Source organism: Fukomys damarensis, unplaced genomic scaffold (assembly GCF_012274545.1).
Source record: "Fukomys damarensis isolate Sample0158 unplaced genomic scaffold, DMR_v1.0_HiC HiC_scaffold_29, whole genome shotgun sequence".
Taxonomy (NCBI): Eukaryota; Metazoa; Chordata; class Mammalia; order Rodentia; family Bathyergidae; genus Fukomys; species Fukomys damarensis.
In genome coordinates, this window is record NW_022900941.1 from 25,021,745 (window position 1) to 25,042,581 (window position 20,837).

The following is a 20,837-nucleotide window of genomic DNA, read 5'->3' on the forward strand; positions in this document are numbered from 1 at the left end:
AGGGGTTGGAAAGAACACGCGATGAGTCAGCATATGCAGCTTTCCACCCTTCCGCTGGAAGACCTGTTGGCGTTATCCAGATTTCTGATAGAAACTGGTAGAGAAACCAAGTTTCAGTAGAAGGTCCCGAGATCACGGAGAAGCAAACTCCTGGTGGTGTAGCTGCTCCTTACTTGTTAGCATCTTTCACAAACTGCCTTGGGTGGCTGTAATTTTACTTGAAGATTAAGCACAGATTTTTGTATGTTTTTTTGCTCTTTAAAAATATAAAATACACCTACATTTACTTCAAAGTGGCAGTATTGTAATTCAGCAGATTTTCATTTAAACCTGGAGTTGAATTGTCTTGAGCCGGAAGGCATTCAAGCTGCTGTTTTTTTTTTTTTTTTTCCTTCCCCTAGCTATATTTCTCTATAAGCATTTAACTGTTTCAAAAAATGATGTACAGCATGCAAAAACCTGAAACTGATGCAAATAAGTCTGTGCGGCACTAAAGCTAACAGGTGTTCTCATTAATGTAAGTAGACATGGAACAATTCTTGAATGTTTTATAAACACCCAAAATCATTGCCAAATATGTTACAATAGCATAAATATACTTACATTCTGCAACATTTTTATTCTTATTCTGCACCTTCAGCACTTATGAATAGTTGGCTTGTGTGAGTTATATGGTAGTGGCAAGAGTACTGACCTCTGCCAAAGTCACTGTATCTTAAAATTACCTTCTAATAAACTTCTAATAAAATTATTAGTAACATAACTAGTGCCACCTTCCACCAAAATCTGCTTGCTTATTAATATTAGCAGTGCTTTAGTCAAATTAATGGCCCTAATATTAATGAAGAATGCCTTTATATTATTGAGGTTCTCTAAAGAGTTGACCTCTCAATTGAGTATTACATCTTTCATTTCTAAATTTGTATCCAATTTCCCAAACACTAGGTTGCCAGTTAGAATGCTTCTTAATAGAGAGAGATGCTTGGGTGATTTAGCATAGATTAGCTCTACCTAACACATGGGTGGTGTTGGAGTAAAATCAAGGACATTCTATCATGGTGATATTGAGTGAAGTAGACAATTCCTGATGCTGCTGGGTCCTCCAAGCCATTATCCTACTTTGTGGATAGTAGAATTTCCTGGTGGATGAAAAAATAGAGACTTCAAACTATTGTTCTCAATCTGCAGAAGGTCTTACCTATTCTACTCTAATAAAAATTTATCAACAAATGTCAAAATCACATTTGCCTACATTACCTGAAAGAATGAAATTGTATTACAAGCTTTAAAATTATATTACAATAGAAGATGATTTAAATACACCATCGAAACAATGAAAGAAATACATTTGCTAAAATGAATAAGTAGATGACATTTATTTGTTTATTATTTTCTTAGTGTCTCTAGGTGTGGGTTGTTCAGCTATACACATAGACAGTTGCCAATGGCTCGAGTCGATTATAGCACAGTAGGGGATGGAAAAATCAACAGGGTATTGCAGGGTTGGCCAACTTGTCCTGTGACAACGGGGAAGCGGGGTATCACGAAAACACTTGGAGGGACATTTATTTCAGAGAAGCCTTCACTGAGAAGGTGACATCTAAATTGACTTGAATGATGTGATACATGAACCTAGAGGATTCTGGACAGCAGGAAAAACCTACTGTAAAGAAACAAATGAAAATTAGGATGGGACAGCTGAAGAACGAAGATTTCTGTGTGTCTGGATCATCACAGAAATGCAGAGTGAAGTGTGAAGTGGGAACCGCTGAGAGAGCAGGTACGTGCCAGAGCGCACAGGGCCTGGCAGCCCAGTTAGAAAGTTTGCTCTACACGACAACATCTCGGGGAAGCTGGGAAGGCTATCGGCAGAGGACAGGGATGGTCAGATCCAAATTTCAGAGAGATCAATTTGGCTGAAATATAGAGCACTGAGTGGAGGGGAAAATATAGATGAGATGGTGGAAAAAGCAACGGATTTTCTAAGTGCACGTGGAAGATGATGGTAGTTTAAATAGATACGTAAAAATTTTCATGACGGTATACATGATATTTTCATAAAGTGTAAACACATATATGTTTATGCATCTGTCTAAAAAGTGTGAAGAGAAACGGCACTTTAATGTGTTCTAGAGAAAGGGAGATTTTGCGTGTATGTTATAATTTTGAATTTTAAAAAAAATCTTCAAATTGAGTCTTATTTAAATAACAATGATAATAAAATCATTCCTATTTGAAGATGATGGGAGAAGCAGATGCCCAAATGTCAGGCAACTAGATGAGTAACTGAGCACAATGAATAAATAAGCAGATCTATGGTTAGAAAGAACAACTGACTGTTAAGAACCAGTGGACACAAATCCTAGGATTTTCTTTATCTTCAGAGTATTACTCCCAAATTTAATAATTAATATTAAGAACCATAAAGACTTGAAACGCTTATCTTTACACACAAACTGCTTCTATTAGTCACTTTTTAAGTCATTTTTCATATGAGCACTACAGACAAAAGTTTGGGTGTAGCTGACTACAAAACTGTGGAAACTGCTAAATTATTTACTAATTACTTTGATACTATTCTTTCATGAATATTAAGAAGACCATATCTCAGTATTTCAGATGTTTTAACAGAGATAAAAAAAAACATGAAATTTTGTTTGCTTATCTGATTGAAAAGAATTTGGCATTTAGATATTTTGTTAATAAACAGAAAAAGTGTAATGGGCAAGTGACATGAGGTGTAAATATTTACCACAGGAGCAATTTTATTGCGCTGAAGAAATCTCTAGTGTAAGAAAGCATGGACAAAATTATTTGGGTGTCAAAGGTACAGCTCAATTTCAATTAAAAAGCATTGTTTCTTGAAAAGTTGGCCTAAAACCTTATATTTCAGAATGCTCTTGAGATCTGTCGTATATGTAGCTCAAGATTTGTTTGCTTTCCATTAAGTAAGAAATTGCTTACATGCGCAGGTTATGTTGATATGATGATACCACTGAGGTTTCCAATAAATGTACATGCAAATCAATCAACCCAAACACATTGAAAACATATCCAATAAACATCTGGAAACTAATGAACACACATTTGTTAACACAGGGGGAGTTGTGGAAATGCAGGATCCATTGGTAGCCTGGCTTATTTAGTAGCATGTAGATTTAGGAACATTTCACAGAGTCAGAAGAAACAGGGTAATTATAACATAAGGTTCAACATCTTTAGATATGTAGAACATTTTTCGTTGCTTAAAACAAATATTCCCTAAGAAAGTATAAAGCATTTTTCTGACTTGCAAAGTTTTTGCAGTCTATCATTTAAATTACTTAAATAAAGGGAGCTTTACTGCTCCCCAAAGCTGAGAATATAACACCCTCCATGCACATTAGCTCGATCTTCTTGACAGACCAGAAAAGTGTTTGTGTGTGCCAATTAAAACAAAAATGGATCCCCAGCGGCTTGTTCCTCACACAACTTCTGAAGACTGCTATCACTGTTTGCTAGGGTAACCCTGGATAAGGCTGCTATCCAAAGTAAACAAACTTTTCAAAACTTTCGTGACAGATGGGGGGTTGGTTGCAAATGCATTTTAATAAGAAAGTTGCCAAAGTAACTTTTTAAAAAAATAATCATTATATATTTACTTAACATCTAGCAACATTGGGAACACGAGGCAGATACTTTCTCACAAATGCTTTAACCAGTAACATTTTTTGGAAAGAAAAACTGAAGACCTTTTTCTTCAAGCTAATACTTTACCCTTAGTTTTATGGTAACTTTGCTCTGACATGTTTTTTAAAAAATGTTCAGAGTTACTTAAGCAGACTGTAATTTGAGACAGACATGTAGTCTGATAATGTAATTCCTTTGGTGGTCATAAAAATCTATGGGAGAAAGTAATTTAAATGTTAATATAATTGGAATGACCTATATTTTATTAACAATTAACAATACCAAATATGGAGTGTTATTGTAAGATGAAAAAATGTGAACCTGCTTTTTAAGGCATTATTTAAGGCTTTAATTTATTATTATTATTATTATTTATTTAATATATTTAAGGCTTTATTTTCATATCTTGATATTTCATTATAGTATAGCCTATATATATTGCACTGTGTGTATTAAAAGCATATAACTAGCCGGGCATGGTGGCACACACCTATAATCCCAGCATTCGGAAGGCGAGGCAGGAGGATCGCTGTGAGTTTGAGACCAGCCTGGGCTACATAGTGAGTTCCAGGGCAGTCTCAACTACATAGTGAGACCCTGTCTCAAAAAAAAAAAAAAAGTATATAACCAAAATTAATATCATAAAGATCATTTATATTTATTTCAAGTATATGTAGTACAGTTTAACCCAACTTATTTTCACTTAAATTAACACACATATACAGACTTCATCATGAAGAGATTGGGTGTTTGGGGAAAGCAAAGAGAAAAGAAAGGGAGGGAAGAGGAAGAAGGGAGAAGGGCGGAGAGGAGAGACTAGGGGGGTATTGTATTGTCTTATAAAACTGTCCGTTCATTAGCATAACAATACATAAAATATTTTATCTAAAGTCAATATTCCAAATGTCATACCTGAAACAAATCTTTATTGCCCTTTATTTAACCACACACACACACACACACACACACGTACAATGTTTTACAGTATAAGACTGTTCGTTGAGAACTAGTGAACTAGAAATTGAGATCTTTGTAATCTTTTAATTCTCTTATTCTAAATGATGTCAATCTGATAGGATGCCATTCTCGCTTTTCTAATTTGCTTCATTTTCTTCATTTGCAAAATCACTTTATGATGGTGGAGGGAAGCTGCATTTGGAGAATGTTTATTATGTGCTTTGAGATCATTAAAGCTGTTACCACTTTGCATAACAAGTGGTAATATTCATATCCTTAATATACTAACATTCTGATACAATCAACCTTTAAAGAATAACGTATCATGACCAACAGCTTATATATAATTTCATGATGTAAATGTGACTGCAGTAATTATTCCTTCCTATGAAATCTTGACATGAGCATTGTCTATGCCTCTCACACTGAGGCTTAGTATAAGCTATTTTCTGCTGTTATTTATTTGTATGCATATGTTCTAGTATCCAAACAGATTGTGAGTTCTTGAGGGTGGGGTTTATATATATGACCAACAGCTTATATATAATTTCATGATGTAAATGTGACTGCAGTAATTATTCCTTCCTATGAAATCTTGACATGAGCATTGTCTATGCCTCTCACACTGAGGCTTAGTATAAGCTATTTTCTGCTGTTATTTATTTGTATGCATATGTTCTAGTATCCAAACAGATTGTGAGTTCTTGAGGGTGGGGTTTATATATATATATATATAATCAGGGGGATATTCCAGTATGAAGATGTCCCCTCAGTCCCCGGAACATGGAGTTATATGTGGGATTTATTCTTCAGCTGGAATGGTGATACATCAAAGAAAGAGCAGCACAATGTCATTGGTCATCATTTACATTTTTAGTAATCTCGTGTGTATTTGAAGTCACCAGAAAGGGAGAAAACAATATTGAACAATCACATGTTTTCTGATGCGGCATCTATCAATAACAGAAATTTATCTATTGATCATTATCATAGTCACTTAACTATTACATATAAAAGCCTGGCAATAATTCAAATGTGTGCAATGTTTACTCTATCTAACTATGAACAGTTTTAATTGGAATCATTGTTACTTTTCCCATTATCCACAACAATCCCTATTATTACTCTCTTCAGAAAAAAATAAAATTCTATAAAAAGTTTTGTTTCTGTTACAAAAATTAAAACATGGAAAAATTTAGTGGTATAAACAGCATTCTACACATTAATGTCTCATTTAAGTAAAAATGTAAGTCCATAAAATCCCACTGTTACAGTGAATATTTGTGAGGTGATATGTAATTGAAAATGTTGAAAAGGACTTGAAGAAAAATACTTACACATATGCTACTCCTTATAATACTTATATTATCTTTCCATTAATGTAATAATACTCTTTAATTACAATCTTTAAAAAGCAAGTTTGTTCCATTTGAATCTCATACTCGATGTCAGGAGCTTCACATATCTGCCTCCACCTTCAAGGAGCCAGAAGCACACAGACCAAGATTCTAAGTTTGAGGGAAAAGTTATTGAATGAATACCCCAAAGAAGCCTTAAGAAATGCTTTTACTCAGCACATTGCTCAGTGGACATGCTTTTGCTCAGCATGAATTTGCTGCCAGAAAGAATTGCAACAACACTTATTTAGTGTGAAAAAGTTTGGGTTGGAGCAAATCTTCCCAGACATGTATTTATAGATATTTATTATTGACAACACTAGCATATTTCATTAAGACTATTTTATTGCCACATTATATTCTTTCAAAATATGACATGTTGGAGATGAGGGCCTTTATTTGGACGTTTGTATAAAATAGGTATTTAAGCAAAATGGAGACCAGCAGCTCTTAACTGGAGCCCTTCCTTCATGGGCTCACCTCCAACCCCGGTCACCTAGGAAAGACATGGTAGAGAATTACATGAACCTGCCTTGGAATCCGTCCCTTATGTCTTGTTCTACATCACTTTAGATTGGCATTGTGTGTTGTTCGGGCAAAAGGTTCAGTCAAAGTTAACATTCTTTACTGCTTGCTTTTTTCCCCAAAGAGTGTTGAAAATTTGATTGCTCAAAGTATAAATATGGTTCAGCAAACTATTAGAAATCCTAACGAGGTAATACAAAAAAGTGGGGAGAGAAATCTGAATTAAATGGAATTTACCAGCCAAAGATTTTGAAACTACTTTCCTGTGAATGTCTGGATTGGAGCAGAACAAAGTCAATTACTGACTGTAATTAAGAAGTGGATGCATTTAAACTGTAGAGAGCAGTAGCAGACTTCTCCAGACGGCCTAGTAACTCGGGAGATGAGTGGGAAGACAGGAAAGGATGTGAGCTGAATGTCTCAGACAGTATGATTTGAATGAATCACTTTCATATAGTTCCCACATCTAGCATCCTCAAATGAATTTGTAAATCACTGATTATGTATGATTAATGCAGTAATATAGTTGGACAAAGAAACTTTAAAAATACATCTTGCTTTTGGTTGTGTTAGCTGTGAAAGATCCCCCTTGCATTGCATAGCATGCACGGAAAATGCAAATGCAGTGCACTTACATTTTATAATTGTTCGAATTACTAGGCCAAAGAATGAACTATGTTGCCGTTTTCTGCAACCCTCACAATACATTAATCTAATTATGTTTGTTTTTTGTACTTTTAAAATGCTGCTCCTTTTTATAATTTTAATAATGTCATATTTATACTGACAGAGACATTTTAGATTATACATTTTGCTTGGACTAATTCATCTCTCTCTATATACAATAACTTATGATGCTGTATAATACATTCATAATCAAAATATTTAAACTTAGAATAAAGGTAGAGGTCAAAGAATTTACTAGTTTTCTTGTGTTAGTCAGAAGTGACCTTATTCTTATCTCTGTACCAACACTTCATAAAGCAAATATTTGGGACTTCATGTAAGTAATGCAAGTTGCAAAGATATTCAGATAATTTGGAAAACATCAGCTTAGCTGTTTTTTACTGGATACATAAAATGGAGGGCTAGTTTGAGCTATTTAGCCACTCCAAATCTTACATGCAATTTTAGAAAATGAGAGAGAGAGAGAGAGAAAATATGATTGGTCCCAGTGGTCTGTCAAATTTTAATATGCATAATTAAATCCTATTATTTTCCATTTTTTTACTTTTTATAATTGCATACACTCTGGACAGCTCTTATTCTTACAACAGCATAGACCAAATTTTGTATTAGAACTCATGTCACTCAAGAAGGCTTGCTTTAAAATATTGAAAATTTTGTATATCTGTTGAGTTTTTCTGAAAACAAACAAGCAAGTGGGAAGTCGAAGACCTTTTGGAAAAGTCTGCATTAGTCTCTCTGATAAAGAATCTATTTTAGAGCCCTCCATTTCATTTGGAAATCAAATATAGAGATATTATTAGATTTTAAAATTACAAACAGGAATGTGCCAAAAGTACAGAATGAATTCTGACACACCGGGTGCATTTTTCTGCAGTTTCCCATTTAAGTATGTACTGTCCTCATCACTCTGAACTTCCTGCCTTATTTCTCTTGAAGTTGGAGTGATTCAACTTTACCCCTACTCTAAGTTATTCATCCTATTATTAAAATATGAATGTATTTGTTATGACATGAGAAAACAGTTTATAGAGGTCAGTTCAGAATGATCCTAGCCGCCCAGTTCCCAGAAGGACAATTACTGGAATAGAAGAAAATATTTCAATATCTTAAACTGTGTTTTTTAATGAAGACTTTCCTTTTTAAATGTTAGCGATCTATCTCACATGATTTTCTTACCTGTCGATTTTTTATTTCCAGATCACAACAGTGTCAGGGAATGAATTCCTTCTACAGTCAGATATTGACTTCATTATACTGGATTGGTTCCAAGCTATCAAAAATACAATTGACAGATTGGTATGTATTTGTTTTGGCCTTTACCTTTATTAATTAAAATGTAGTTATTTAAATCTTACTGCTCAGGCTTATAACACACACACACACACACACACTCACACACACCCCATTTAAATAGATCCTATGGACAGAGAGATACTAAACTTTTAAATTTAAATACATAAAGTCTTCTACGAACATTTTCAGCAGACAGGATTTGCGGGAGGTAAATGTCACTTGATATCTTTCAAAAAAAGCCATTTCTTTCTGAAATAACATGAATATTCATTTACTGGACATTGTAAAAAAGCACATAGGAGCTTAATAACTACTGAATTTTTACATTCTGAATTTATGCAGTCTCTAATACATATTCTTAAAATTAAATATCAATATGTTTAAAACCACACTCATTATTATAATGCCAGTAAATAATAATCCTTTCTACTGACTTTTATTGTTCTTCTAAGATGGATTATTCTCATGAAAATCACCTATCTGGAACTTCATGAAATTGTATTAAACCAGATACAGAGTAAGGTTTTTTTGTTGTTTTGTTTTGTTTTGTACCAGGAATCGAACTCAGGTTCTTCAGAGTAAGTTTTAAAAGAGCTAAATTACCTAAAACTGCTCATTTTATAGTGATTAATTTTACCTCCTTAATATCTGCAAAGTCCTGAGGAAAACACATTGTTGAGAGTTTCTAATACAGTATACAAGAGAAAAAAATAAAATATTTTGGGTAATTTTACTCATAGATGAAGTCTTTAATTATATAATTTGGGAGTGAAAACTTAAAAGTAAAATAAATTAACTTTTCCCCATCATCCATAAAGTCCTCATATACAGACAACAATACACAAATTATGGTCTCTAGAACGGACTCTGGGGCCAAACTGCCTGAATATTGGTCCCATCATTTACTAGCTATGCGGCCTTGGGCAAAGTACTTTTCTCTTTGGGCCTCAGTGTCTTTGTCAGTAATAATGTTGCCGGCTACCTCATAGGATTCGTGTGATGATTAATTGTGTTAATGTATGTAGAATACTTGGAAGCATTCACATTTAGTAAGCACCATGTGCCCCTATGAGCTATTATTAACTTTGAGTGTTAAGCTTAGCGTAGAGGACTATACCAAATAATTAACATATTTCAAACATCCCTTTACGTGTAACACTAAAATGGAACACCGCACTACTTGGTGAATCTTTTCTTCCCAGTAAATTTATTAAGTCTTATTGTTTGTTCTTCTAGCCAAAGGATCCGAATTGTCCAAGAAAGCTGGAATTATTCAAAATCCAGAGATCTTCTAGTACAGAATTGCTAAGTCACTATGATAGTGATGCTAAAGAACAGAAACCCGAGCACAGGAAATCTTTAAGTGAGTATTTTCTTTGATTTGCTCATTTAAACTTGGTCTAAACGCCGTGCTTATGAAATATAAATGCACGGAAGTGAGATTAAGTCAAGCATATACTCCTCATGGAAGATTCGCTGCCACATCCTGGCCACGGATTCATGCACTGGAGGGCAGTCTGGGCACTTCCCACTTATCATTGTCGGTAATGCCTTTTGTGAAAATAATTGTTCCAAGGTCGTGGTCTCTGCTTACAGAAAGCCTCTGAAGCTCTGAGTAACCGCCATGGAGTTCATATAGGTGACTGATTTTGAAAGTGGCAAGTGGCAAGTGTCCCCAAACTTTGATATGCTATTTTATTTCCATATATTTAAAAATATGAGTAACTACCACAGTTGGTCCAAATGAAGCCATCGTGCCACACTTTGGACCACCTGAAAGGTATAGAAATGGGCGTGCCCATGGCAGAAATGGAAAATGTGAATTAGAAGTTTTCCCAGGTCTTATCTAGTTCTACTATTCAAGAAGTCTGGAGTAAAAACAATTCATACAGTGATGTTCAGTGTTTTTAATCTTCTCACAGTCTGCTTTTTCTTCAGTAAAAGGGCCTTATTAAAACTCTGTATTTCAGAATTGATTTAAGTCTCACATTTCTGAAAGAACAGGTAAATATCTTTGAAGTCAGAGAAAATTTTCAAAGTTTTAAAACTCAGTATGCTTCTTGGATCTTCTACTTAGCTATCCATAATCTCCATTTTTTAAAATAATTTCTCTCTGACCAAAGATCAGTATAATTACAGAAATAAGTAAATTCAAGAAGTATAAAAGCTTGAATTTGATAATTCAGTAAATTGAGAAAGGGCCACTAATGGAATATAAACACATGTACATGTAGATACCTATGTATTCTAGATGATTTTCTGTTCATATAGACAGATATTTTCACTGGGAAAGGTAGATAGATAGATAGATAGATAGATAGATAGATAGATAGATATGTATACATGTGCATGTGCAAATAAGCACTTGTATGTGCATGACAAGGGGTAAATAAGGTATATATAGATGATATATCTTCCAAAGCTGAATTGTTGAGGGCCACAAATCTAGAAACTGAGTAGCAGGAACTTTTGAAATTAAGTTATTGTCAAAAGACCATACTGTAATTTTCAACAAGTGCCAGATCCATGTTCACTTAGTGAATTGTGTTACATCGACATTTAAGATTATCAATGGCAAATTTTTAAAATTGTATGGCGCATTTGTAAAGATTCAAAAATTTTTTTTCCATAGAATGATACAGTTTTGTGCTATATCATTTAAAGTAGGGGTCTTCACCTAGGTACAGCACCTGAGTGGGTTCTTTTAGAGCAGGAGAGGCATTAGATTCTCAGAGAAACCTGAACCCTACTATGAATTATACATGCACGAGGTCTAGAATGTGTGCTTCTTATAAGATTCGAATCCCAAAACCAGGTATATCCCCTCCATGGGCCACGGAAAATTTGTCCTCCTTGAAATTGATCCCTGGTGCCATACATGTTGGGGACTGCTGATTTAAAAAGGACTTAACTCCTGGCTGTTTTCCTCTTTTGCTTTACGTGGAATCAGACATAAGTAAGATTTCAGAATTAAAATTAAGTTGGAAATATTTAATGTTTATTGTGTAGATATTTTGTAGTAAACATAAATGAATATGTGATTCAGTAATTAATGGATCTGGAATCAGATAAAATTTCTGGTTTAGAGTATTGCTTGACATGCTCTTAAAGCCTAAAGCTATGGAGGAAATAAAGGTTTACAAACCTATGTTTGACAAATGTTATGGCTAATGGATTCTATATAGAATAGTAGTTACTTTAAAGTTTTAGGATGCTGCTAGGAAAAAATTATATAGATAGAATAATCATGATCTCTTTGCAGAATTTATTGTTTCATTGAGAAAGATTTATTATTTACTTTGAGTTTAAATTTAATCCAATTTAAACACAAAAAAAGAAACATCATTTTTTCTATTCCTTTCGAAATGCACTTGAATTATATGGTAATTTCTTATTCACCATTTCTCTGAAGTTAAAAAAAAAAAAGTTATGAGTTGGGGATTTAGCTCAGTGGTTCTGCTGCCTGCCTCACAAGCACAAGGACCCAAGTTCAATCCCTGGTACCAAAAAAAAAAAAAGTATTGAACATGGAACAAAGGTAATTTTATTAAAAAAAAAAACTAGGGATAACTAGAAAATATTGTATACTTATTATATTGCAATATTGATCTAAGTGCTTGTCTTATATGACTTGCTTAAAATTTCCAACAATCATATGAGGTAGGTACTACCTTAATTTACCCTTTTATAGATGAGGACACGAAGATCCAAAGAACTGAGCTAACGTATAAAAACAAGCTATGAAGACATGTTGTAAACCTAAGTAATCTGCTTTAGAGCCTGTGCTTTTAATCATTACCTCATATTGAAGTTAAATAAAAGGCAGTCTATATCAACCTTAAACTTGGATAGAAATAAATACATTAAAACTTATAAATAAGACCCATATAAAACAAAAACATAAATTGAGATCCCAAAACACTTGCTAGCAAAAGAGTTAAGACCAGATGGTCTCTTTGGAAATTGATTAAGTCCAAAGATTAAATGATCATTTAAGCTTTAATGCTAATTTTAATTTTATAAAATACTTCTTTTCTGTATCTTCATGGATATGCATAATTATAAACTTTCTTTACTAATAGTACAGTAGTAATAGTAATAATAGTAATATTATACTTCCTTAGTAATATTAATAGTATATTTTTGCAAGGTAGGACATAGTTAATATTTTTTACTTTAAGTTCAATCAATATGTATATATTCACTTTAATTGGAAAGACATAATGATTGACCCACCAATGCAATATCTTATTATTCTACATCTGTAAAATATTTAAAGCCTTTATTTCTATATTTAATTTTTACAATTTTTTTGCAGCACGAAATACCCTGTGTAAAACATATCTGATCTTGGTCCTTGATTTGAACACCCCAATTTACATTACTTAAAGTATACATTCAGTTTACGTCACCCTCTGGAAATTAAGTAATTATGTGGAGTCAGAGACTCATAGTATCCTCTTCCTTATTAATAGTCAAAGCACAAACTTCATTGTCAGTTAGCTGCCTTTGGCTTCCTATGCCCTTGATGTTCCCACAAGTTTTGTTGCCAAGATTGTAGTTAGATAAAGCCAGAATTACTTTTTAAAAAGGCATGTGAACATCATTAGCAGCTAACAGGTGGTCATTTTTTGGGTCCAGTTTGCCTGTTTAACATGGGAAAAAATATGTTCTCGCAATGAGTAGATTCAGAAACTTACGTTAAAATATAGTTTCCTTTTTAAAATATGATTCTAACCTGCCAACACTATTAAGTACTAATCAGATATTTTAAGATATCAGTTGAGGCTAACAGAGAAGAAGCCAGAAAAATCACTGTAAAGGCCAAATCACTGTGGGAAATTCAGGACACCAGACTGAAGGAGAGTAGGAGAGCAGCTCTCCAGGGAGGGCTGCAGTGGAAAGGGGAGAGTCAACGAGAGACAAGGCTAACATATTTCTCCAAGGAAAAAGAAGGATCTTCTACTGATGGCAAAGAGGAGAGGCCCAAATACAAAAATTTCATCAGATAACCCCAGAGAGGTTTAATTTTTCTGAGCTTTATGTTCCAAATCTATAAAAATGAGTCTGGTAACATCCTCACAGAACTGTGTGAAATGTGAAAATAGAGATATAAATACTAAGCCCCCAGCAGGCCCTCAATAAGCAGGCACTCTTACTATAGTCCTCTATGTCCCCAAGCAGATGGCACCCAAAAGGGCATAAGCCAAGGGCAGAATCTGATGGAAGACTGGAGCAGGGACTTTATACTTGACATCCTACTCCCTGAGTATACAGAAAATAGGAGAAGCAGCCAGGACTGGATATGGAGTTATAGCCACAAAAGTCGGAGCGTGAGCAGCTGGTCTTTCCCCTGGCACCTCCCCATGTGAAAATGGCAGCCAGGGCGTTCTTGGGAGCAGTATAACAGGGCATAGTAGGCCAAGAGATAGCCTCGATTCCCTTATTCCCAGAAGAGCATGTCATTATGGAGTTTTAGCTGATGGAAAAGATTAACATCTAGCTATTTCAATGTTCCTTTAGACACAGTTCTAATTTATTCACTCATTCACTTGCTTCTCATTGGCATCATGATCTTAACATACACAACTAAAATTCATGACTTTTCTTGTCTGCGCATTAATCTTTTAAAATTTACTTTCATATTTTGGTCACGCTTCAATAATCATATATGCCACCCTTATTCATTGAAAAACTGTAAACCCCATGAATGTAAAGCCCTTGGATAACTTTTATGTAAAATTTTCATTTTTGATATCATGAATCAGCACTTCCATAATAAACATGAGGTAGAAGAATGGTGACTCAAAAAGAAATCAATTTCCCTTTTACTGTCTTTTTTTTTTTTTTTTTTTTTTTCGAGACAGGTTTTCACTATGTAGGTCTGGTTGGCCTTGAAATCACAGCAATTTTCCTGCCTCAGCTTCTTGGGTATTGGGTTGCAAGCGTGCACCACCACAACCAGCCCTTTTTCTCCCTTTTGAATCAATTATCATAAAATGTCTTTTGGATAAAATCCTAAGAGTATTTAGATGTGGATTTCTCAATTTCATATCCCCTTATATGCTACTAGGATAAAATACAAATGGAAAACTTGAATTGAGATCATATATAATGCAAAAAGTGAAATATTATAGACCTTTAACATTATCTTTGTGGAGTAATTTTCCTGTGGAATAATTATAATCATACCAAGTGAAAATAACTGTGATAAAAAAGCAATAATTTTCATAATAATCTAAGCAATAATAATACTGGCCGGCCACAATTGGAAGTAGACTAACGTTCCCAAAATCTAGTTGTAAACCAGTTACTTAAATCTTGATACATTTTCACAAGGAAATCATGTACCAGGCACAAAAGCACCAAATAACAGCTTACTCTGAGGTTACTGTATCCTTGGTAGCTATAACTTCCTACTAGCATTGCTTTCCATCTGGTTTCTCATATTGTACTCACTCATCCTTCCCTAAGTCCACCAAAGCAATTAGGGATCTCAAAATGGCTCTGGCCAGAAGGTTATTGGCCCCTAAATCTCTCCGGTCATGCCAGGGAGGGGATGTAGAGACTCTGACCCAGAAGACATTATGGAAGAGAAGAGAACGGAGGGCTAGAAAGGATGAGCTTGAAGTATGGATTGGAAAGTGAGTCCTCAGTAAGACAGATATTCTTCGTGAGCAATGTGTATGACAGATTAAGCCTGGTACTGTCCCAAATGGTAACATTTGGTGAATCTAGGTAGCGCATATACAAGTGATCATGATGCTATTGTTTCATCCTTTCTGTATGTATGTATTTTTTTGAAAAGTTTCACAATTAAAAACTACACACACACACACACACACACACACACATACATACACACACACAGAGTCATTCCCCATGTATATAGTTTAATAAAAAAAATAGAAATTTTTCTAATTGCAACTTGAAAACTTGTAAATAAAGATCTGAGTTTCTGAATACAAGTTGTATTAAAATCTCTTTAAATACAACACTGATAATACATTGTTTTCTTATTCATGCCCCCAAACCAACATTTTTTTCTGATGATTATTGTGAACTCTCTGGTAACTATGCAATAAGAGAAATTATAATATATTTATTATTATCTAAAATGGAAAAGTCATACTATTTCCTTGGATAATATGTAGTTAACAATTTTTTAAAATGCATACTGTGCAGCCTGTCCTAAGGATCCATGTAAATATATATTTTAAAGTTTCTTCTTAAGAATTTTGTTTAAAACAGCCTAATCTTGCCAGTGTTTAAATGTACTAAGATGAATAAGCCATCTGCCAAGGGAAAAAAACAATATTGAAATTGCACACGTAAATTATATCTACTTCTGAAGAAACAAAGAAGCTCTTACCTGGAAACAGGAAAAAAAATTTAAAACTATTTGTGTAGAATTCTATGGGTTATTATGTTTTTATAGGAACACATTTCCTTATTTGGATAAAATAGACAATTGCCTGACTTTTATTCTCTAAAATTAATATTGTCATTCTGACACCAATTTTGTTTAATATCCATTTGAGAAACATTAATATCCATTTGAGAAAAATTTGAGAAAATAGATGATTTTTAGCTAACTACTGTTGTATGACAGAAAATAGCTAAGAAAGAGTTGAGTGTCAATTTTCCATTCAGTGTTTCCTAAAGCTTAAGAGAGTTCTTTATTTAAAAATATTTCAGTTGCCAAGAGAAAAAGAGAAAATTTTTAAAATGCAAACGTATGTTTTTAAGGACTGGATGATTTAAAATGTGTAACAACAAATTTTAAAGATTAGCAATACACTTGAAAATCAGGCACCCAAATTAATTTGTGGAAACTGTTTTTCATGAAGCTTCAGAGGAAACACTGTGGTCCTACGTGACCCCAACTATTGTTCTGATGTGTGTTCTTGTGGCTGAAGCAATCCCGGCTTTCCTTGGGTAGTTTCTTCAAAACGTTAATTTCCCCATGAATCATTTGATAAAAGAACTTCATCATGAGCTGAGCAAAGAATGTTCTGATTAATCTCTTCTTTCCCGTCCAAGGGGCTGATCTTGCCCTCTGACCTCTGGTCATTCATGGTTATGTATCTTGGAGCATCAGCTACTCTGAAAGTCTACGTAACCCTATCAGTACTAAAGCACTAGATCACCCCATCTTTCTCCTGACCCTGGCGGTAACACCGTGACCATATTTCCCCTTAGATGAACTGCATTTCATCAATTTCTGATTTCATTAGGTCAAGTGGCATCTTTCTTTCAATAATAGGTCAAAATCAAGGGCTCTTGGTGCTAATTCTCTGGCAATATTTCCTTAGCATTAATCCATTACTATGATTGTAAACAAAAGGAAAAAATGTTCTCTGGTCTCCTCTAAAATTGTTTTCTGTTTATACCATGACTTTCGAAGGGGTATGTATTAATATCTCATTATGAAGTTAGGCATATAATATTCACTCGTTATTGTCATATCAAGTTTAAATTGCCTTTGCTAATCATGACATATAAGGGGTTATTACAGTGAACCCTGTGCCCCTCAAAAACATTATTTTGACCATAAATGATATTTTCTTTCTCTACAAAGATTTTTGTAGTCTACTCTTTGTTTCTGGAGCAAAACAATTTATGTATCTCTTATTCAAAATCCTGAAAGTAAGAAAGTTTCTTCTTAATGTATTTATTTGGATGTTTCAAATAGGTCTAATAGTATGCTTAGAAAAAATAAATGTAACTAAATATATAAGATCTTTGACATTTTCTTAGAAAATAAATTTACTTTTAATTAATCATGGTACAACCCATATCCTTTAAGTAAATTCAGGTATGCCACCTAAAAATATGAGATAAACTCCAACAAAACATGATGTTTCTGTCAAAATTCATTGAACTATGATTTACATCAGAACTCAACTTCTTCAACTGGCTCATGGATTACTGGGAAAAAATAGAGTCTGCCAATTCACTGCTTTGATAATTTAAATAGTACCTGAAGGTAAACAATCTTGCTAATTTTCCTAAATGAGTATACAAAATTAGTTGGCTTTAAATATGCCAGGTGTGGTGGCGCATACCTGTAATCCCAGCACTTGGGAGGCTGAGGCAGGAGGATTGCTGTGAGTTCGAGACCAGCCTGAGCTACATAGTGAGTTCCAGGTCAGTCTCACTACATAGTGAGACCCTGTTTCAGAAACAAACAAACAAACAAAATGGAGTCATAATAGGAGATTTCATGACCAAGTATAAAATATAGTACTAAGATCTTTCTCTTAGATACAGTATCCATCAAAATCCAAAACGGAAGTCCAAAGTTTTGTTTTGTTTTGGTACCGGGGATCGAACTTGGGGCCTTGCACTTGCGAAGCAGGAGGCAGAACCACTAAGATAAATCACAGCCCTGAAGTCAAAAGTTAAGAACGATCTTTTATCTTTCTTCTTGTCCTCTGCTTCTTCCTTTCCTTCATCTTCTTTTCCCCTCTCTTCCTCCTCTTTGCCTTCTCATTCTTCCGCTTTTGATTAACAACAATTTGTAATCAAATTGTTTCACTTTAAAGGTGTAAGTTCCTTCCTAGACAGCTCTCAATTGCCTGTGACAGTTTTTCCGCTACTCCATGAACCACAATTTGTATTCTATGTAAATGCTGCTTGGACTCTCTGATGCGTATCATCACCGGCTATCTTTTACCAGTCAAGGTGTTCTCTTTACTAAACTAACATCCTTTAAGACTCAGCTCTGGCCACACGTCTTAATATTTCTGTCATTTACTCTAATATTCTATCTTACTTTTCAAAATTACTATTGTTCATACTTATCCATGAATCTCTTTGATTGCTGTGCCTTGGAATTTTTAATGTTCTATTTGAGGCAATAAGATGAAAATTAATTTTGTAGTGTATAAGAGAATAAGAGTTTCAATAAAGACTGGAAATTGAAAATCAGCTTATTTTTTTAAAAATCCATCTTAACACACACAAAAGTTATGTGCATGCTGGCTTCAGCACCTTCTTCTACAGGTTATGTAGGATTGTATAGGAAATTGGGGCCTAGGAGACACAAAATTAGAGTACAGTTTTTATTACCAAAATATACCATTATATGATTTGGATAAGTTTCTCAAGTCTCCTGAATTTGATTTCCAGATAAATATAATGATTTTTTTCATGTTAGTATAGATTAATGAATATAAATATGAATATGATAAAAAATGAATATCCTTAGCTCTAAGGATACTATACATACCAGACCTAAAACAAATTTTAAAACTTTTTAGATTATAAAATGTGACCTCAATTTTGGATATAGTCATTTCAAAAGGTGACTTCTAAGTAAAATAATCATAACTTTTGTATGTCCACTGTAAATCAACCAATTTCTATCTTTAGAAATACAACAAGAATCCCATTTTTACTACAAAATAAACAAATTCATAATTCACCAAAAGTTTAAATATTAATATTTTCATTGTTCAGTTGACTCAGGTCATCATACTTCCTTTTGTCTTTTATTTTCTTCAAGAATTTGAGGTCATGAAGAATAACATCATTCCTGAATGTGAATCTGATATTATAGTATTCTGTAGATTAAATTTCACCATGTTGGTTACTTATATAAAAAAAGTAAAATAATGTGATACTATAATTCTCAGAGTTTTGTGTTTAGTAATTTCCCTTAAAATCAATACAAGATTTGTTTACTTGTAATGCTATATATGTTAATATATGTTGAGGTAACATCACAAAAGCATTTGGTGATAAAGGGTTTTTATTTAAGTAAGAATATGAAACCCATAAAGAGCCGCTTAGAAGGAATGAACTAGAAGATGCTAGAAGTCTGATCTCATCAAAGTATATTCTATTGAAAAGCTGGCAACAAGCACGCTTGGACACCCAGCATATCCACCCTTCCAAATGCATTGTGATATCTGAGCGGGGTAATCCTATATGACCAAGCGATGATTTGCTTAGAGCAGAAGTGCCCTCATGCATTAGATTTTGAGTTCCTAGACCGTATAAACGTGACCTTCTGAACATTACACTTCACATCCTCATCATCTAGAACAGACTCTGAAACATAGTGGTGTTCAATATTAAATGTCTGAGTGATCAGTAAATAAATGACTTGAGGAATGACATAAAAACCCTGAGAAATCTTTGTACATTTTATGCATGAGGAATGAGGGAAAAGTTGCATTGTAAGGCACTAACCTTTTTATTGGGAGAAAGGGATACTGGGCATGGAACACAAAACATTTATATTACGATGCATCTCCAACCTTTTTTGCTTTATGTTGAAACAGGGACTCACTCATTTTCCCAGATTGGCCTCAAACCTGTAATCCTCTTGCCTCACTCTCTTGTGTAGCTGGGATTACAAGCACGTGCCACCATACCCACCTGGCACTGGCCTCTTGATGGATGACTTAGTTTGGATTTCTCTGGAAGCAGTCTCCAAGAGAAAGGTTTCAGTGCTGCTGTGAAACATTAGAATTTTTTCAAAGGTAGAATAAGAAACTACAGAGAAAACATTGGTTATGTGTGATGATAAGAAACCATGATTCTTAGAACATGAAGTTTTCCATGAAGAGCAACACTTTGGGGAATTTACAATGTACAAGGTGGGCAACAATCAGAGATTGGGTTGGAAAGGAATAGTGAGCTTTTGGCATGGAATGCTGAGAGTTTTGGACTTTGTGCTACAAGTAATGGTCTCCTAGTGAAGAAGTTTTGTGTAGACAAGAGACATTAACTTATCAAATTTTTAAAGTAATCTTTTTAGAGGAGATGTGGAGAATGGCAAAAACCCAGGGTAGCATAATAGAATAAAAGATCAAATATGAGGAAATAAGTTAAGATTATACCACAATAGACCAAGTAAAATGTGCTGCAGGCTCAATCTAAGGAAGTAGGAATGGGAGAAAAAGATTCCAGAGATTTCTAAAGAAACATTGATAGATCTTCTTGACATATGTCAAAGGTCTTCACAATTCCCAAATAATCATTTCTGTGGTATTTTTGAGGAAAAACATTAGTATGCCAAGGAGTTCATCAGAACTTGTATCTGATACCTCTTTTTCTTAGGAGCTTATTAAATGCTTGCTATGGAAAGGGTAATCCACAGTCCAATAACAACCATGTCATGGAGGAGTTTGTTATGAAATAAACCCTACTGAATACCTGCTGAGTAGAACCTGTGTAAATGGGTGACTCATTTCTACATTAAAATTTGTGAAATACTTTGGCATATCACAAAAAAATAATTTCTATTTTTTTTCAGCTTTAATTGAGTTTATTGGTACATTTTAGGGATACAGT

General features: G+C 34.0%; 1 protein-coding gene across 1 annotated transcript in view; it reads left to right on the forward strand.

The window, feature by feature from the left end:
• Window positions 1–20,837, forward strand: part of Arhgap15 (Rho GTPase activating protein 15) — a 594,167-nt gene that overhangs the window by 275,232 nt on the left and 298,098 nt on the right. Inside the window, exons 7-8 of the mRNA XM_010620947.3 lie at window positions 8,436–8,534; window positions 9,768–9,894. Coding sequence (XP_010619249.2) covers window positions 8,436–8,534; window positions 9,768–9,894 — 226 coding nt within the window. The remainder of the gene's footprint in view (window positions 1–8,435; window positions 8,535–9,767; window positions 9,895–20,837) is intronic.